The 18,212-nt window shown below is 43.8% G+C and overlaps 1 protein-coding gene across 2 annotated transcripts in view; it reads right to left on the bottom strand.

The window, feature by feature from the left end:
- The window catches only part of NIN (ninein), a 92,616-nt gene extending 74,771 nt beyond the window's left edge, over positions 1 to 17,845 (bottom strand). For both annotated transcript variants that reach the window (XM_054567582.1, XM_054567581.1), the window contains exons 1-3: positions 17,667 to 17,845; positions 17,100 to 17,153; positions 8,729 to 8,932 (exon numbers count right to left, since the gene is read on the bottom strand). In XM_054567582.1, coding sequence (XP_054423557.1) covers positions 8,729 to 8,911 — 183 coding nt within the window. In that variant the 5' untranslated portion in view covers positions 8,912 to 8,932; positions 17,100 to 17,153; positions 17,667 to 17,845. The remainder of the gene's footprint in view (positions 1 to 8,728; positions 8,933 to 17,099; positions 17,154 to 17,666) is intronic.
- Positions 17,846 to 18,212: the final 367 nt, after the last annotated feature.

Below are 18,212 nucleotides of genomic sequence, written 5' to 3'. Positions count from 1 at the left end.
AGTTTGGTCAAGTGTTTAGAATTTCCTGAGACTTACTAGGTATGTAGCAAATGGAAGTTAACATTACTAACAGGTACAGTAATTGAGGTGACTGTTTCCACCACTTTTACGGAGAAACAAGGCCACATTCTCAAGCAAAGCAACTGGCCATGAGAGCAACCCAGACAGGTGAGCGGGAGTGTGTGGTGGGGGGGCGGGGGGTGACAGCAGGGAAGCCCAGGAGCCTGCCTGGCCCCCAGGAGCTGTGCAGCTGCCCAGCATCTAAGAGAATGGTCCAGGCTGCTGTGCTTGGGGACCCCCAAATGTGTGTCTCCCCTGTCTTTTTTTCTCCCTGTCTTAAGATATTAATGGAGATGGCCTGAATGAAGCCTAACTCTCTTGTTGCCACAGTTAGGAACTGACCAGAAGGAGGCTCCTGTTTCAAAAACTGTTGCCCTGAGACTTTCAAATCCTGTATAGTTGCCTCCAGGGTTTCTGCTGGGTCTCTGAAAGATGGAAGTTTTGATAGCGGTAACTGAAAAGAGCCCTTCTGAATTTTGTCCCAGCAGTCCAATGCAGTGAGTGTTAGCCGTGAAAATCACCCAGGGGTCTCTGTAGCTCTGTTCTGCTCCCCCTGAAAAGTGGCAAAAACAGCTATAGTCTGGAAGTTAATTCTAATCAGCTTCCAAGACTTTATTATACCATATTTAAGGGATACTTAGGCCCCACACAAACACACCAACTTCTGGGACAGTATTATCCTCATTTACACAGCGGTTATCTTATCTCCCAGCCTCAGTGATCTCCAGTACAATAGACCATCGGCAAACACGCCAGTGGCGTCCAAAGCTGAGGACAGCATCATGAAGCCCACACAATCCTCTCATAGAAAATGCCACAGAACCAACTCAGAAGCTCTTCATTCTCACTCGACCTGATTTATTTTAAGCTTCATTATCCTGCTTCCCAACCTGGTACAGATTAGAAGCAGCAAATAAAAGATAGAGGTGCTCCAAGGCAAGTACAAGAAATAATTATTGACATATTGGGGAAGAGGAAGACTATCCTCCCTCTAATAAAGTATAAAACTTTTGTGCTTGAACAAACTATTTTTAAAAACTATATAAATTACATGTAAAAAGGCACATGCCCTCAAAGACCTAACAGGCTGGGATTATTTAGTGTTAGGTCAAGGATCCATGTGCTGCTAAATAAATCCTGAGGGCATCACTCTTATAGAAGAGTAAGTGACAAACCAAGAAGATTTAAATGAAAGAAAAACCTTATGTTTAATGTACTCTTTGATAGGGTAAGACATAAATAAAAAATTTTTTAATCCCCAATGGTTAACCTTAAAAAAAAAAGGGCCACTTATTAAAGTAAGAGATTCAGTTATTAGAAAATTTTATTAACGTGAATCCTGATTAATGCTAGATGAATCAGAGTATTACTGTACATTTTCCATCCTGGGCATTTGGTCATTTGGCTCTCACAGCATTCATGCGAGAAGGTCGAGGTAAGTATCCCTCCTTAGAATTGTCTGGAGAGGCTCAGCAGAGGCCCGAGCCTTGCCCAAGGCCACATGTCTTAAGGGGAAGGAATTGCCGGAGGACCCAGCCCTTCTACCTGGACACATTAAAGTGCAACCACTCTGTGGGCCTCAGGCTGCTAAGACCCTGGTCTGACCTCTCCAGGAAACCCCTCTGCTGCTCCTACTCAAATCCTCAATTTGACACAAAGCCACTAAGTATAAAGCAGTCCACTGGGGCTTCAGAGGATACAAGGTCAAGAGATACACAACCTCTGCCCTCAAGGAGTTTACCCGCTACGCTCTAGATTCTAGGGTGTGGGAGGGTGGAAAGGAGAAGAAAAAAAGAAAGTTTCTTAGTAACTACAAGGCAGAACCTGGTGTGTTCTCAGAGAGACAAAAACGAGCTGGTAGGACCTCTGACAAATGAGCAACCCCTACCTGGCCAGTGGGGAGGAAAACAGGGACATTTGATGACATTTGACTTCTCCAAGATATTCATAGGCTGACCTTAACGTTTTCCAAAGTGGACTTATAACGTATTAAATTTGTCACATTTTAGAAGAAAATGGTCCGTAAAACACTAAACATGATTATTAACTCAGAGTTCTTCATAATCCAGCAATGTCTATCTAGGTGACCCCTTCCTCCCCCACAAAAAGAAAATCTAGAAATGCAAAAACGAAAACCTGGCAAACTGATCAAAACCACTGGAGCAGCGGGGGAAGGCAAAGTGGGTCAAAGGGGCCAATCACCTGGCAGCAGATGGAAACTGGGCTTTTGGGGGTGAGCATGTTCCGGTGCACACAGACAGTGAATTATAATGCTGTACACCTAAAATTTATATATTTTTAACCAATGTTACCCCCAGTTAAAAAAAAAATTGGAACAGCTTTAATTCTTAAATTGATCTTTATTTCCCTTCTTGCAGGGGCATATAGACACCAGACCCTCCACTTTCAACAGCAGTAAATTCCATATCTTTCAAGAAGATAGTTCTCTAATAGAGGCAGGTGACTGCTATTTTCCATCAATGCTCATGAATACTAATGTGGCAGAAAAGCCCCTTAGGGCACAACCCAGAACCAAAATGTTAATAAATGCCCTCTATTGTGAAGAATCATGCATCAGCAGGCTCACTAAGTTCAGTAACTAGAATTTTAAAGTGCCATTTTTTCTCTTCCAAGGGAGTTTTACTATTGAATTATGTTAAAATTTAGAAATCATCCCAAATATACAATGCAATTAAATCTCACAAAGTAACAAGCTCGCGCGCTGTGCATTCCCTGGCTGGTACCTCCTCATTTGAATAATAATTGCTGCCATTCATTTTACAAGCATTCCTATATCTTGTATGCCTCAAAGGGCAGTTTGCAGCAATGGGAAAATTACATGACTGACTGAAAACACACATGACATTTAAACTAAATTAACAGGAGGGCCAGTCAAGTCTGATTGTTTTTTGTCATGTGTCACTACCGCTTAACAGAAATTTACCTCCTCACTTTTGCTCTCCAAATTTCATATGGATGCTTTCTTTAGAAATACAATTTGCCTTTCTGAAAAAAGAATTTAAACATCATTTAAATAAGAAACAAATGCTATTTTAAACCACCCATACACACACACAAATTGCAACAGGAAGTAAAATAAGGAACCTAATGTTGCATAAAATAATCTTGTGCAATCTCAGAGATCAAATGCATAGTTCCCATATGTGTGCAGGCAGTACTTCAAACAGACCCAAAATGAGAGTGTGCAAGTCAGTGTTCAACAAAGTGAGCCTGTCAAACAAGACAAAGGCTCATGTGACTATCTTCATACGAAGGAGATTTATATCTAGTAACACAAAGGGAAGTCAATGAGAGAATATTCAAAACATTGTTACTTGAAATGGATATAGAAATGTGGACTCCTCAGAAGGTTAATGTAGAGGAAAATAATGTTTCTGGCATTATGCAAAGAGAAATGACATAAACAAAAAGACAGTTTCAAATGAAAGACACAGTTATAAAATGTTATATTCTAAATAAAACATTCAAGTTATGACTTAGTAGGTCATTTCCTGCAGACAATGTCGAAAGAGGAAAAGGTCATTTGAAAAGGCAAGTTTTAAAACCCTGAAGCAACTGCATGAAGTGGCTCTCCAAGACTGATCCAAGAGCCCTGCCTTTGGATGGAAATAAATGAAACCACCACCACATGACTTTCTAGCAAATCCATTTTCTATTATAAGGGGATTCCTCAGAAAATCAGTGCTGGAAACTCATTATTTATCAAAGACCCGTTCTAGGTGTGTAAGAGAAGGAAGGAGATATAGAACACAGTAGTAAACTGTGCACCTGGCTCTAGGATGTCTTTGATATATACAATCTAAGTCAACTTTCTTCACAATCTTATAAGAAGGGTACTATTTTTCCCATTATCCAGATAAAGAAACTGACACTCAGAGTATTTAAGATAATATGTTCATATGGCTAAAATGTCAGCATACATATCCAGGTCTGACTTCAAAGGCTGTGCCTCAGTGATACACTGTCTTGATGTGGTGGTGGGGATGGGGACTGATTAAAGGGGGACAGAGGAGGAGGTTCATTTTGCACATCTAGAGTCCAGAGTCCAGAGTCCGAGGAGTCTGCAGAGACATGCATTCACTCTCGGGGGCTGGGAAATCTGGGCTTCCCTTCTGGTGCTCCTTCAAGTGTGTTGCCTGCCCTTGGACATATATCACTGTACTGTTTCAAGTTCTGGATTCCAGGTTCCTCTGTCATACAGATGAACATTTAAATTTAAAAACCTGTGATGAACACTGAAGAACTTTAAGTCCTCTCTTCCAGACAAGATGACTCATAAAAGTATCATTGGAATACTATGGAAATTTAATAAACATTCCTGACCATACTTTCTCTAGTGAAAGAGATGCTCATTACTGAAATAAAGTAGGTAGAAGAGAGCAGCTTTTTAAGTACTTGTTCCCAACTCCTACTGAGTGCGGAAGGCCTTCCCAACAGCTCTCCCCTATGGCCTTGCTCTAAATCTCTGAGAGATTCAAGGTTCACATTTTGCAAAACCAAAGTTAATTTTGCAATGAAGTTGACAAGAAAATGTTAATACAGGATGGAAACAAGTCTTGTAGTCTCTTACTCAGAATGTCTTCTTGTTTATAAATGGGAACCAGAGACCCTTAGGAGTTTAATTCACCCCAGATGAGATTGTTGTAAAAGAAGGGATTGATGGAGAGAGATCCAGAGTCACAAGACCAACATAGAAATCAGAAAATATCCTTCACCCTTTCAGGTTACTCACCGGTGGCCAAACAGTAAGACACAGTAAACATTCAGACATTTAAGAGATGCAATGAGAAATGTTTCCACCATTCACTCTAATGAGTTCAAAAAGGTTTGGATCAATAAAATGAAATAAGAGCATGAACACACGGTAGTTATAAATAGGCACTATTTGCTGATCAAGCGTAATTTTGCACACAGAGAACAAGTCCAAATAATCACCACCAGAAAGTACTTCTGTATTTCTGACTTACTTTTCAAATGGTTAAAATGTGTGTAAGAAAGAAATCTTTAAAAGCCTTTAATGAATTAGAAACAACAAACAAGCAATCCTCCCTGCAAATTAATCTTGACATTTTCATAAAAGAACTCCAAGCACTTTAAAACAAAAGGTGGGAAAGCTGAGCTAAATTATATATTCGTACAGCTATCAAATTTTAATACTAAAAAATGTTTAAGTGCCTTTGATGGCCAAGGTCTACCTACCTATGGAATTCTTTGGAAGCCAATGACGAGTTCTGCTTCCAGGTGGCTTGTTCAGATTCTAGAGAGTGCCAAGGGCATGGGGCCCCTCAGCACCCAGGCTCATGTTAAAGAGCAGGGCAAGGCGGCTCATCAGAGCCCCAGGGGGCTGTTCTGTCTCAAAGTTGGTACTTTCCAGTATGAATGGAAAGAGCATTTTTTTAACAGGATGTAATTAAAGGCTTCAATAAAACCAAGGTACATTATCATATTAATGTCCAGATTTCTAATAAAAAAGATAGAGAGGCATATTGAAACACATCATTTAAAAGACACAAAACCAGGAAGCACCTACAATGGGTATCAAATGCTTGGATGAAAACTTTATTCAATAAAAGAGTTAATGTGGTTCTTTCTTTCTTTCTTTTTTTTTTTTAATGTTTGTAGTATTTGCTCCTAGTACTACTCACCTTTCAGGTACATTACATGACCAGGCTATAAATTCTTCAGTGTCTTGAGGAGTCCCTTGTCTTGGGGGTGTAACCCACCTAACAGAGGCTTAACTGTGACAAAAATATGAATGGAGCTCTTTTGATAAACTAGTAGGAAACACCTACCAGCAATGTTGCCTCTCCTTCAAATTGGTGATTCACAGTCTTTCAGCATTTCAAACTATTACATACAGGGTGAGGCCAAAGTAGGCTTACAGTTGTTCATATGGAAAATAACCCAATAATTAAAACAAATAATAATACAAGAATACACTGTGTTTTGTATACTCACAATTGTAAACCTACTTTGGCCCCGCCTTGCAAAACCACTGTGCACAGAGGAACATGGCTCTAAGTTATCAAGCAAGATCGGGCAGACAAGCTGAAACTCAATTTGGGCATAGATGGTCTATTAGTAAAATGCATGAAAATGGCAAGTCAATTTAAGTTGCTTTCCTTAACAGCTGTCAAAAGAAACATTAGGCTTTAAGAAAAAAGAACAAAAAGTTATTAAAGGTGGATTTTAAAATAAACAGATGATATTCATGTTCTTAGTTGAGGGGGAGAGTATTTTCAAGGAACAATGATTAATTGAGCCCAATTCCAATAAAGGTAAACTTAAAGTTTTGTTTTACTTAAAAACTATACTTGTTAAGATTTAAAAGGTCAAATTAAAACCATAAGCATCCAGGAAGCTGATGGACACTAATGTATCCAAAAACCAACTTAATGGAAAACTGGAGTTTGCAACAAACATAAGTTGACACATAAGACTAGTAGAATGCCTGATATACAGGACACAGAACAACACATATATGCTGAATTAATGAATAGATGAATATATTTAGATTTGTAATGCTACTATTTTTTTCCTCCTGTTTCACTAAACCAAACTCCTAACCCTTGTAAGTTTTCTAAAAATAATACCCAAAGAGAAAAAAGATGACTGGCATTAAACACTTATTATAACTTGTGACCCTTCTCAATATACCAAGAATGTGATAGCACTTGGACTGCTTCTGTGAATTCCAAGAATTTTTTCTCCTATAATTTAAAATTATAGACCATACAGAGTGTCTTAACAGCATATGGCCAAATTTATGAGATCATCTGAGAATAATTCAATTTCATAAAAAATGCAAATTTAACAGTAGTGCATTAATTCATGTCAACCCTGCTCTCAAGACAATCACCAGGGACTCCCACATGAAATCAATGTGCAGGCATCTATTTAACTTTTATCACAGGCTCACTAGGTAAATATCACGCTATACACCACTTAGGTATCCCTTACTCACATGCAAACAGCAAAAATAAAAAAAAAAGCAAGCTGGTAGTGTCAAGTCATTAACAAATCAATCGATAAGTGCTCCCCTGTTTTAGTTTGCCAAATGAGGGCAAAGATGTGCAACATCTGGAGAGCAAACTGCTAACCTGCTGCCACAGTGCAGCAGAGGCTTCCATATTTACACTGAGTCTTCAGGGAAACCTTAAGTTCTATTATGTCTTCACAGGCTTTAATAAGCATTAAAAGAAATCCACTCTTTCATAGTATTTCTTAGACACCAAAAAGCCTGAGATCTCCAAGGACCACAGTGGGAAATGCTACTTTTCTGGCTCCTCAACATGTGTGGGATGGAGGCAGAACTAAAAAAGAAAAAACCTGAGTGCATTACGTGACAAGGAGCAAATGATTCAGTCCTCAAATATCCCATTTCTACTGTTTTCAAAGCAAAATTTTTAGCATTTTTGGGGGGACCACATGTATTCACAAGTAGCTAACTACTCCGAAGTGGCCAAGAATGATCCCACTTTTGCAAAAAGTTACTTTTTCCTTTCTGTAACCGTGAGCCTGTCAATCACCACATTCATGGTGCCAAGCCCTTGAGAACATCATCCTCTGTGCATTAATATCAGGCCGGTCACTAGTCCTGCCTGTCTCATGCCACAGAGAGCCAATACGTCATATGGTGTCTGAGGTCACCTACCCAACTTGTCAGCTAAGAGACAGTGAAAATGAAGCAAAGAAAAGGAAGTTCAGTCAATGGAATACAGTTGAGCTTCCTGACTGCTTCCTCAATTTACACCACATGATAAAAACTACTGTCTACAAAGTGTCAGCAATGACAGCAACAGGCTAAAAAAGTATTGCCCATTTTCTCCTCTCATCCATTCAAAAAAAAAAATCAATAGCAAGACTCAATCTAAGGCCATACAAATGATGCTCTTAATTATAAATATGAGAATTGAAGGCAGTATCAGGTCGTGATGGAGCAAATATCCTTCCTACTAACAGAAATGGGGGGCAGGGGAAGAACCCACTTACTCATCCCTGTGACTTGATCTATGGGGAGAACACAACTATTTGTTGTCAAAGGCAGAAGTTAACATCAGCACACACACGTCTCTGCTGGAAGCAAGTCGTGCTGGGTTTTAAATGAGCCTGCACTGTATTTACTTACCCTCCTGTCTTACTTCCTGGGTGAAGAGTTTAATTAATACTTCACCCCAGAAACAATCCACTATATTTCTTCTATAAGAAGAAATAGCTTTATTGGGAGTGGAAGTCATAACGGCAATCTGCCTTTCCTGTGAATGGCAGTTTCCTCACTGCATTTCCCTTCACTTGAAATCTGTCACCTCCCTGCTGTCTCAGTGATGAAAGTGGAGTCCATAAAATGCTCCACAAACATCAAGAAAAAAAATTGGAAAGCATTCCTGTTAACTCTCTTTCTGTCTTTGCCTAAGATGCTCAGCTCACGCCATTCCAGAGAGCACAGGAGAGCAGGCTCCCCGCCCCCGCCCCCCGCGCCGGCACCTGCGCAAACTGCACTGCTACAGCAAGCCCACTACATTTTGTCTGTTTCTCAGGTTAAGAGCGGGTGTTAGAAACAAGTTGCAAGAGGTGTGGTTTGCCCCACCCCCAGGCCCGGACAGAAACCGCACCCACTTCCCACTGCTGAGCTCTTCCCCAGCCTTACCCTGCCCAAGAGGTTGTCCTGAAACAGCGTCTCTTGCAGCACCGGGGCCACCTCCTCCAAGCTCAACATGTGGCAAAGGTCGGTGAGTTCTTCCTGTCCCAGGGACCCAGTGCCTGTTGTGTCAAAACTGTCAAACAGCTCCTTGAGTCGGGCCTCATGCTGGTTCTGCTCCACCTCATCCATCCCATAGCCCACAGCGGTCACCTGTGCGGGACAGAGACAAGGACAGGTTGGGACAGCCCCCAGAATCCTGCTGCTGCCACCACTCGGCACACTACCCCACCCTCTGCACACCCTGGTCCCCTTGTGCCAGTTGACCGGGACCTTGGTGAGGGCCAGCAGGAGAGGTAATATTGCACACCCACCGGCAAGACCTCGGGTCCCTCCAGGACCCAGCCCTAGCCAGTGGAACTGCCCCATGCAGGGGGCTTCACCGGGGCGGGGGCGGGGGGCGGGGAACACTAACAAGGTCAGGTCACCACAGGCCAGTGACCAGAAAGAGGGAGTCTTGTAGGCAGAAAGGCGTCCCCTCAGGTGGGCAGCCAGTCTGACAAACTCAAGACAGAACAATTCTCTGTGAGCTCATCCAGCCCAGGACTTACAGACAGTGGAAGGCCACTTCTGGCATCCAGTCCTTTCAAATGAAGTAACTTAGTGCCAACCAACTGCGGGGCTACAGCTTCCATGCAAGTCTGCAAGCTCCAGCCAGCCCGCCCAGATGCTGCAATCTGCTGGCTCGCATGAGCTGCTGTTCAGTTTCTCTTCCTGCAGAGTAGATGCTCCTCTTTGTAGTTAGACAGAGGGTTGCAGCAGGAGGCACTGAATGAACACGTCTGATACAAAACCACCTCCCTGTTTACATGAGACCCAGTGCCTTTTACACGTGTTCCTCAAAAAGCAACTCAATTAACTTGATTGCTGCAATTACATAAGGTGTGACAGGAAGAGTATTCCCTGAAGCACGCTTTAGTCCCAGGGAGGTTTAGGTAATGCTTAGTTGCCTAGAGAAAGGGGAAAACAATATTCCAACCTTTCAGACAGTGAGGTCCAATGGAGCCACAAACCATATGAACCCTACAGAGTCTCAGGGGACCTCTGCCATCTGGGCCATCTCACCTCTGTTCATCTGGTTACTCTGTCTTCCATCTCTCTGACCCACACAAACCCCAGGCCTTCTGTTCTTCCACTTGCTATGGGATTGGTAAAAGCATGGGGTCATCAATAACTTCCACAATCATTTTTGCTAAAAATATGTACCATAAAATACTAGGTACATCCTACTTAAAGAATGAAACTGGTTTTGTTTTTGTTTTTGCTTGTACATTAATTCATTTATAATGTGTTGGGTCTTCCAATCAAAGGCTAACACCTGCACACCTGGAGGTACCTTCCCCATGATGCAATGCTAGACAAACACAACATATACCCTTGAGACGGTGACCTCAGCTATCTGAAACAAGGCTCTCGGAATCAGCGCCTGACTATACAAAGCAGCACCTTTAAAAAATAAGTTATTTATTTTGCCAATATAATTTTTTATTTTTATAAGAACCATATAACATGAAATCCACCCTATTAAAATTGGAAGTGTGCAGTATTGTTCACTATATGCACATTGTTGTACAGCAGATCTCTAGATCTTTTATCATCTTGCATGATAAGCTTTACACCTACAGCACAGCAACTTCCCATCTCCTCCTCCCCCAGCCCCCGCAAACACCATTCTACTTTTGAAAGCAGCACCGTTAAGTAAACCAAGCCCTGGGTCAGAAAAGTCTAATTTAGAAGTGATGTTCCATGGAGCAGATCGTTACAACATGGGAGACATGTTTGTGAGTTAAGATGTTGAATGTGGCCAGAACTGAAAACGAGAGGCTTCCATACAAATCAGTGATGTCCTCGAGGTTGTGTGGACTTCTTTCCATTCACAACTGTTCAAAACATGACAAGCTAAAACGGAACCAAGATCATCCCAGAGTTTCAGCAGAACTAGGTCGACTCAGAAGATGAATTCCAGCCCTGCCACATAGCTCGATTTTTACTGGGGCTGCTCATTGACATGGAGTGGTACTGTGCTGGTCCAGGCTCCGGGTATCAAAAGGTCTCTCCTCCTAATTATCAGTTTTTCTGTCACTAAGGTGCTGCTGGTTCTGGCTACCTTCCCAGAGTTGGTCTGTTGGGTTAACTAATCACCATATAAATGTTTTCAAAATAAGTTGAAAGTGCTATATAAACATCAAAGCATCAGAAAAGAAATACCAAGGTGTTAAGTAGAGCCACAAGAGTTAGGAATTTAGAAAAGGCCAAGGCTTGGATAATGAGATTTGCTTGGAGTCAGCCAGCTACTTGTCAGCTGAGATCTGCAAAGAGTCCCCAAGGTGCTCTGGCATTTTCCCGGTTGCCATAGTTCTCAGACTCACTCTTGGAGTTTAACCATCCCTTGGGCTGTAACCTGACCAACTTCATAAAAGCCAGAATATTCTACTTTTGCTTGATTTTGCATATTAAAAAAACCCCAAAAGTGAACAAATTCTAACACTTCCCCTTTTAAAAACTATTTTTAAGGGTTGGGGATTTGTCCATCTGCACCAATGAAAGAGGGCCAAAAACTCACCTTGTATTGAGGAGTCCTGGTCTTATCTATCTATGGCTTTGGGTTTGATAAACTATCATGCCCTGATCTTTGGGAGGTCACTGGATTGTCATCAAATAAAATTCCTTTAATAAGAAAACATTCTTTTGACTCAAGAGAGAAAACAGCCCTACCCCAGGAGAACAAATGATTGTATGTAAGAAAACATCCAAAAGACGTTACATATGGTGACAAGTTGTCAGTTGTCTTCTGGCACAAAATGCATTTTTACTAGTTGATATTATTTCCCAAATGTTCACCAGTAATTTCATGTGCAAGAATTTTTTTCTCCCCACTTGCCAAAAATTTCTTTAAGGTCAAGGTCTACAGCTTCAATTTCTTTTACAGCTTTCCCCAAATGCATAGTATTTGGGGAAATGTATCCTTCACACCAGGATGCAGCAAACATGGACTGAGCATATGGAGATCTGAGTGGAAACTTAACCCTAACGAGCTACAGAAATAAATGAGCATATGAAGAGTTCGAAATGCCTATTTCTTTAGGAAACACACCTCTACTCCCTCCCATCCACCCAACCCTTTTTAAAAGACATTTTCAGTCCTCGACATAACCAAGAAGAAACAGGAAGCCTGCACCCACTGCCAAGGGCCATGTGAAGTTTGGTTCAAGGATTAAGTAAGTGAGCCAAGGATTCTCATATTTGAGCTGCATTTGTTTGCAATGGGATGTGGCTTTGGAGGACAGCTAATTACTAAAACACCTTCCCTGGTGCCCTCACGTACAGAATGGGAAAAATAATGCCCATCTGGAGGGGCTGTCCTGAGGGTTAAATATGGTAAGCAACTAGGAGTAGTTAATCCCAGAGGAAGTTGATACCAGAGGGGAACTGAGAAAACCACCATGAAGATACCTGTGACTTACAGAAGGAGTAAACTGAAGAGAGGTAACTTACACAAGTCAATCAGCCACAGATCTGCCTTCATAGTCAGAGCAGGAGCTGCGGAATGCGAGACTCCAGAGGGCAAGAATGGGCAGGTTGCACACTGCGTACAGTAAGATGTTATATGACTCAATGGTGATGGCAGCAGGTAATATTCAACGTTCCCTCAATTTTTGAAGGCAGATTGTTGATAAATTTAATGTGAAACAAAAGTAAAAAGGCTAAAATATTGTTGGGAGTTCAGAAGAAATCATTTCTTTTAAATTTCTGAGCATTTACTATAAATCTGGCCTATGTGGAGTACTTTACCTACATGATCATATTTAATCCTCCTAGTACTTTAAAAGAGATCTCATATTCCCATTTAAGATGTAGAAATCGGGGGTTGGCAAAAGTCCACAACTTGTCCAAGGCTACAGCGCTAGCACGAGGGTGGAGCCAAGACTGGAACCCTGCTGTGACTGGAAACAACGTCTCTCAATCCTATACATAGTAACAAATGAATGGGAACACAGAAATGATATTGACAAATCACTTATCTCCACCTTTATGTGTTAACCAGCTGAACACAAGTACCAAGTACCAAAACGCTTGTTTGCTTGCACAGCACACCTGAGGTCTGCAAACTCATCTAGGTTGTAATGGGGAGTCCGGGGGGGCTCCTTCCTCCCTACCATCCTTGACCCCTTTATTGAATAATTATAGCCCCCAAGGCATTAGGGATACACAGAATAAGTAATTTCTTTTTAATAAAGCATCTTTGGAATTTAGGGCAAGGAAGAAATAACTTTGTATGTAAAAACGATCATGAAGAATCCCATATCTTCAATAGTGGGCAAAGTCCGGGAATTGATAGTCGTTGAATTAATTCCCCCAAACACTTAAATATGTCTCATCTGTGCAATTCAATGCTTTCCAGAGTCAAAGCCTAACTGACATCCACCAATGACAAGAATCTTACTCAGAGATGAAGGAAGTTGGGTTTAGAGTCATAAATCTTTCTTCAAATGGCAAAAGCATAATTCCTCTTTCATAAAGCCCGCCGCAAACCTGAGGCTCCCTGCAACCACCTACATCCCTAACCAAACTGTCAGGAGCCTTAGCCACTCCTCTGGAATAAAAGGGCCAGTGTGGTCAATAATTTGGAGTTCTCACTAGGAACGGTTAAATAAGAGGCAGATGCACAGAGCCATTAATCAAAACATTTGTCACCCACTAACCATCCATAATAAGAACTACTTGGAGCACTTTCCTTCCAAACAACTCAAAACAAGGCCGCCAAAATGTGCAGGCTCTGACGGCGATGTCCATTACGACGCTGTGTTATTGTGCTCCGCTCGGCAGCCCTGGCTGATGAAATCATAGTGCCAACTGGGACTGGGAGAGACATAGGTGGAGGTGCAGCTGGAATGATGAAGTCCCCAGCATAAGGCCAACATGAAGTGGCTGCGTGAACTTGTGAACTTTCCAGCATCCAAGATATAGAAAGGAGCTTGTAAGAACGGCATCCCAGCCAAAGAGGACGTCTGTTCTGGGCCAGAGGGAGTGAAAGGGGGACAATGCCTGGCAAGGGAAAGCCAAATAATAAATGAGCACAATGCCAGAGCCCCTAGCTCAGGCCTTTTATTTCCCCTCCAGATGGTCCGGCAGCTGAACAGCTACGAGGAATGTCTGTATGTCCCTGTTGGCTCAGCCGCTTTCGTTGGGTATTGTAATAGATGCTTTTGGATCTGTGTTCAGACATAGCTGTTGGGGGTCCACAGACCAGGCAGTGACCACCAAGTGACTAATTTAGTTACTTTATAACTAAAGTGACAAACATGCACAAACCCTGCTTTGGCAAAGCTCTTCTTTCACGCCTTTACCTTTCACCATTTGGTACGTCAGAGCCTCATAAGGCCAATGATCAAATTAAACTGTTTATTTTTCTTCTCTCTTTCCTGCAAATATTTTCAGTCTTACCATTGTAGACTAATTGTAGTATAAAATGAAATAAGGACAAGGATAAATTTAAGTTTAGCAAAAGCTTAATAGAAAAAGCATATATCCCCATTTACATATCTATATAGAATATTTCAGCTCAAAAGGACTGCTGCTCAAACCTATTATTGTGAGATCGCCTCCTCTCTGCTCAGATACCACCTCATTTCTAGCTGGATACCAAAAGCACAAGAGTATCACCAAGAATAAAATTATGGTATAAAAATATAACACAAAAGCTTAAATGACACCACACAGAAAAAAAGTCATGTTAAATTAAAAAAATAACAATCTTTGCTATAAATTTAATTAAGAATATCCTCTAGTATTTATTCTAAAACATAAATAAATTTAGTATTTTACTATGCTGAATGATGTAGCAAAGCCATGCTTTTGTTAAACCTAATAGCCAGGTGGATTACCCAATCAAGTTGTTAACTCAGAAGAGCTGGAGGAATAAAACCATTAGCCTGACACAGCATAGATTCAAAACCGTAATCAGCTACTAAGTAAAATTACAGAAGCAGAAAACCCACTGTTTGTTACTTTCTTGAAAGAGACTGCTTGTAACAACTTTCACTTCTTGCGCCATATTAACTCAAATTAATGTAAAATGCCTGCAGCTATGAAAACAGTTCCCTGGAGTCAGAGTGAAGAGTTTCACTTTTTACATCTATAAACAATAGGTCTTCTCAACTTTGTTTTTTTTAAGTGAGCACTGGAACATGAATACTTTGTAATTTTTCCATCCAAAAGCTGGAATAAATGGTTAATTGCTGTGATAAATTGCCATACAGAAGCATTCTAATTTCAAACAAAGTTGCTCATTTGCACATACCCAAAATCTTTTTAAAATTCATTTTATTTGTAAAGGGGATAAAATATATTTTCCCAAGCTTCAGTAGGTCTCTCCACAAGCCCCTGCTTAACAGATGTAAGTTCAATAGCCAGAATTCAAACCACATAATTTATTGGCCTACAAATGAATTGATATTTATAAAAATAAATCTTCTCAAAAGACTTTAGGTTGTTTGAATCCCCAAAAGTGCTCTGGTTAAACCTGCCCATCCTTTATCAATGTTAGCCTGATAAAACGTATTTTCATTATCCATCTAAATCGGAAGCACCAAGATCGGTGAAATGTTAGTTTAGAAAGCCATTTGCAGTGGCATTTAAAACAATTTATTTGAACAACATTTAACTTATGATAAGAATATTGCCCATTAAATTAAGATTGGTTGTTCAGAATTCATTGCAGCCCCTCTGTGACAGTTAATATCTTTTGATATTAAGGGTCATCACATAACTAAAATAAAAAAAACAAACAAACAAGAAAAGAGACCCATACCATTCTGAGCAACTTCCTATTAAAAAGACTGATATGTGAGATTTTAATGCAAAGACTACGCCTGCGATGGCTTCCTCTCTCTTGTCCCCTGTAAAGCCTTTTCCTGCCTTTGCCCCACGTTCAACCTATTTGGAACATCCATTAAGTCCCACTCCTTTATCTACACTGCAGCTCAGAATTCTCTCCTTGAAAGACTCAGCACAGCATAGGTGAAAGTAAACAAATCGGCAGAGAAGCTCCCCAGCAGTTCACTTGACCTCCCTAAGGACACTGACAACAGCTGAAGAGACCACAAGAAACTGGCTTTGCGGCCAGCCTGTAATGTTCCTTTCACACGCAGCCTGGGCATTTTTCACGGCCCCCTTCAACTCCAGAGCAAGTGCTGCCAATATTCTAGGTCAGCCACCGATAGGCTGGCCACTAGAGAAGATCAAGCTAAAACTACGCTGACATGGGAGAAGAAATTTCCTTGCAGACTGTCAAGCCTCAGGAAACAAGTAAACATATAAATTTATTTTAACATATGTAAGGGAGGCAACTGGGAATCTTCGATGGTCTCAGGCTCTTAGCCCACCTGCCATGGTGGACTTAATTAGGATTTTAACCCTGACCACCACCCACCTCAGTCACAAAAGACAACCAGGCAATGTCTTCATTTCCTACAGTCAGTAGTGAAGTTGTACGGCAAGCCCATCTCAGGAATTCTCAACACTAGGAGGGGATCTCTTCCAGTCAAGTAAAGACAGCAAAAGATCTCATAATAGCTGAGTTGTCTAGACACCGGGTTCATGGTAGAACAATTTTCCCAGCCCCCATTTTATCTGCAGGGCTGAGGCTCGGAAAGCGCTTCTTTCTATCTCTATCTCTTTCAACTTTACAGAAAGAGCTCTCAGCAGTAAACTGTTTCCAGCAGCTTTGTCCTTTTGTCAGAGACCGGTCTGGTAGCTGTAGAAGCCCAGCCCCTGGAACCTTCTCCCGCTAAACTCCACTTGCATTCTGCTTCGGCTTTCAGGCAATAAACTGACATTTTGTTCTTTCCCTTTCTTACTAGTAATTGCCCTGGGAAAGTCTTTCTCTATGCATCGATCCCACACACCTTCGAAAATCCCCACTTTAAGGGTAGCTCTCCCAGACTCAAGGCTAACACCTCGGGTTTCCCCAGACAGGTCTCCTCAGCTTCTCAATCACAAGCCTGCCTTGGTGGCACAAGGCAACAGAACAGCTATCCTTTCTGTTCCGTCCGGGACTCACGTCCACTCCTGGACCAACATACAGCAGCCCCTTTCAGCTGTCGGCTGCGGGCTGGGACCACGCGGGTGGCGGAGGTGCCCAGACCCGACTGCGGAGGCAGAAGGTGCCGCAGAAGGGCGGGCGCGCCGCCTCGGTCCCTGGCAACCTGTGATGCCGATGCGTCCCCGACCCGCCTGCTCATCGCCGCCCCTAGAAACCTCAGACACCCCGTTGCAGCGCCAGGCAGCCCGCTCTCTCTGCCCCGCGGTCCTCGCCTACCTTCCGTCGGCCTCTCCGTTGCGCCCGCGCAGCGGGCCGCCCGCCTCCAGTGCTCTGCAAAGCGAAGGTGGATGCTTTGTTAGGGCGCAAGTAGCGGGACAATACTTCGCAGGCGGCGCTGAGGTTCTGGGCGGGCGTCCTTCAAAAGGACGAGACTGGAGACCCGCGCGACCGTCATTTCCATATGTAAGGAGCCAGCTTTTACAAAAGCGCGACTCAGGGGTTGCGGCGCGCGTCCTCCCACCCCCGGCCCGCCCCCGCCAGCGCAGTCCGCGCCTCCACGACCGGCCCCTCCTCCCGCCTCCGAAGCCGCCCCCTCCCCGCCTGGTCCCCCGGGAGAGTCCCGGCCCGGCCGCCCGCCAGGCCACCCGCTTCCCTGCGGCCGCTCCCTGCGCCCGGCCCGCGGAGACAGCTCCAGCCCTGGTCCCGAAGGAGAAGCCCGTGCCTCTTCTAGGCCGGGCACATGCCGGGCGCGCAGGGCCCCACCGACGACGCGGGGGCCGCGCGAGGCCTCCGCGCACCCCCAGGCCGCGGAACTGGGGTCCCGGAAGCGGGCTCCTCGCTTACCAAGTCCCGGGGCTCAGGCGCCGGTCGCCGCCGCGGGGACCATGGCCGTGAGCGCACTCAGGGCTCGCACGCGCCGGCAGCCGCAGCGGGACGGCCGCGCCCAGCGCGCTCGGTTCCCGGCTGTGCCGCGGCCACCCGGAGCTTTGGGCGCCGGTTTGGAAGGGCCAGGCCCGCGCGGGGAGGAGGAGCCAGGGCGGTGCCGGCCCGGGCGCGGCTCCTCCTCCTCGACCCGTGCCTGAGGGGCGGTGAGGGGAGGAGCGCCTAGCGCCTCCGGGGCCCTCGCGGGGTCTGTCCCCCCGCAACCTCCACCGGGACTGCGCCCGGGTCCCGAATGCTCGGGGTCGCGGAGGCCGAAGGAGCCCGGTCCGATCCTGTCTGCCGCTCGACGCGGGGGGAGGTCGCTTCGGAGATTTGAACTTGGAAACGCCAGGGCTCGAGGGGGTGCAGGTGGAGACCAGCGCCCCGAGGTCGCCGCCGGACAGCAGCTGGCGCATCCAACATTCGAACCCCAGCCCGCTCGTCTCCCTGCTCTTTCAAACGCGCCCT

The sequence above is a fragment of the Pteronotus mesoamericanus genome, unplaced genomic scaffold, assembly GCF_021234165.1.
Source record: "Pteronotus mesoamericanus isolate MK-2021 breed Mesoamerican mustached bat unplaced genomic scaffold, CSHL_Meso_final contig_182, whole genome shotgun sequence".
Lineage (NCBI taxonomy): Eukaryota > Metazoa > Chordata > Mammalia > Chiroptera > Mormoopidae > Pteronotus > Pteronotus mesoamericanus.
This window is presented reverse-complemented; position numbering and strand designations above follow the sequence as displayed.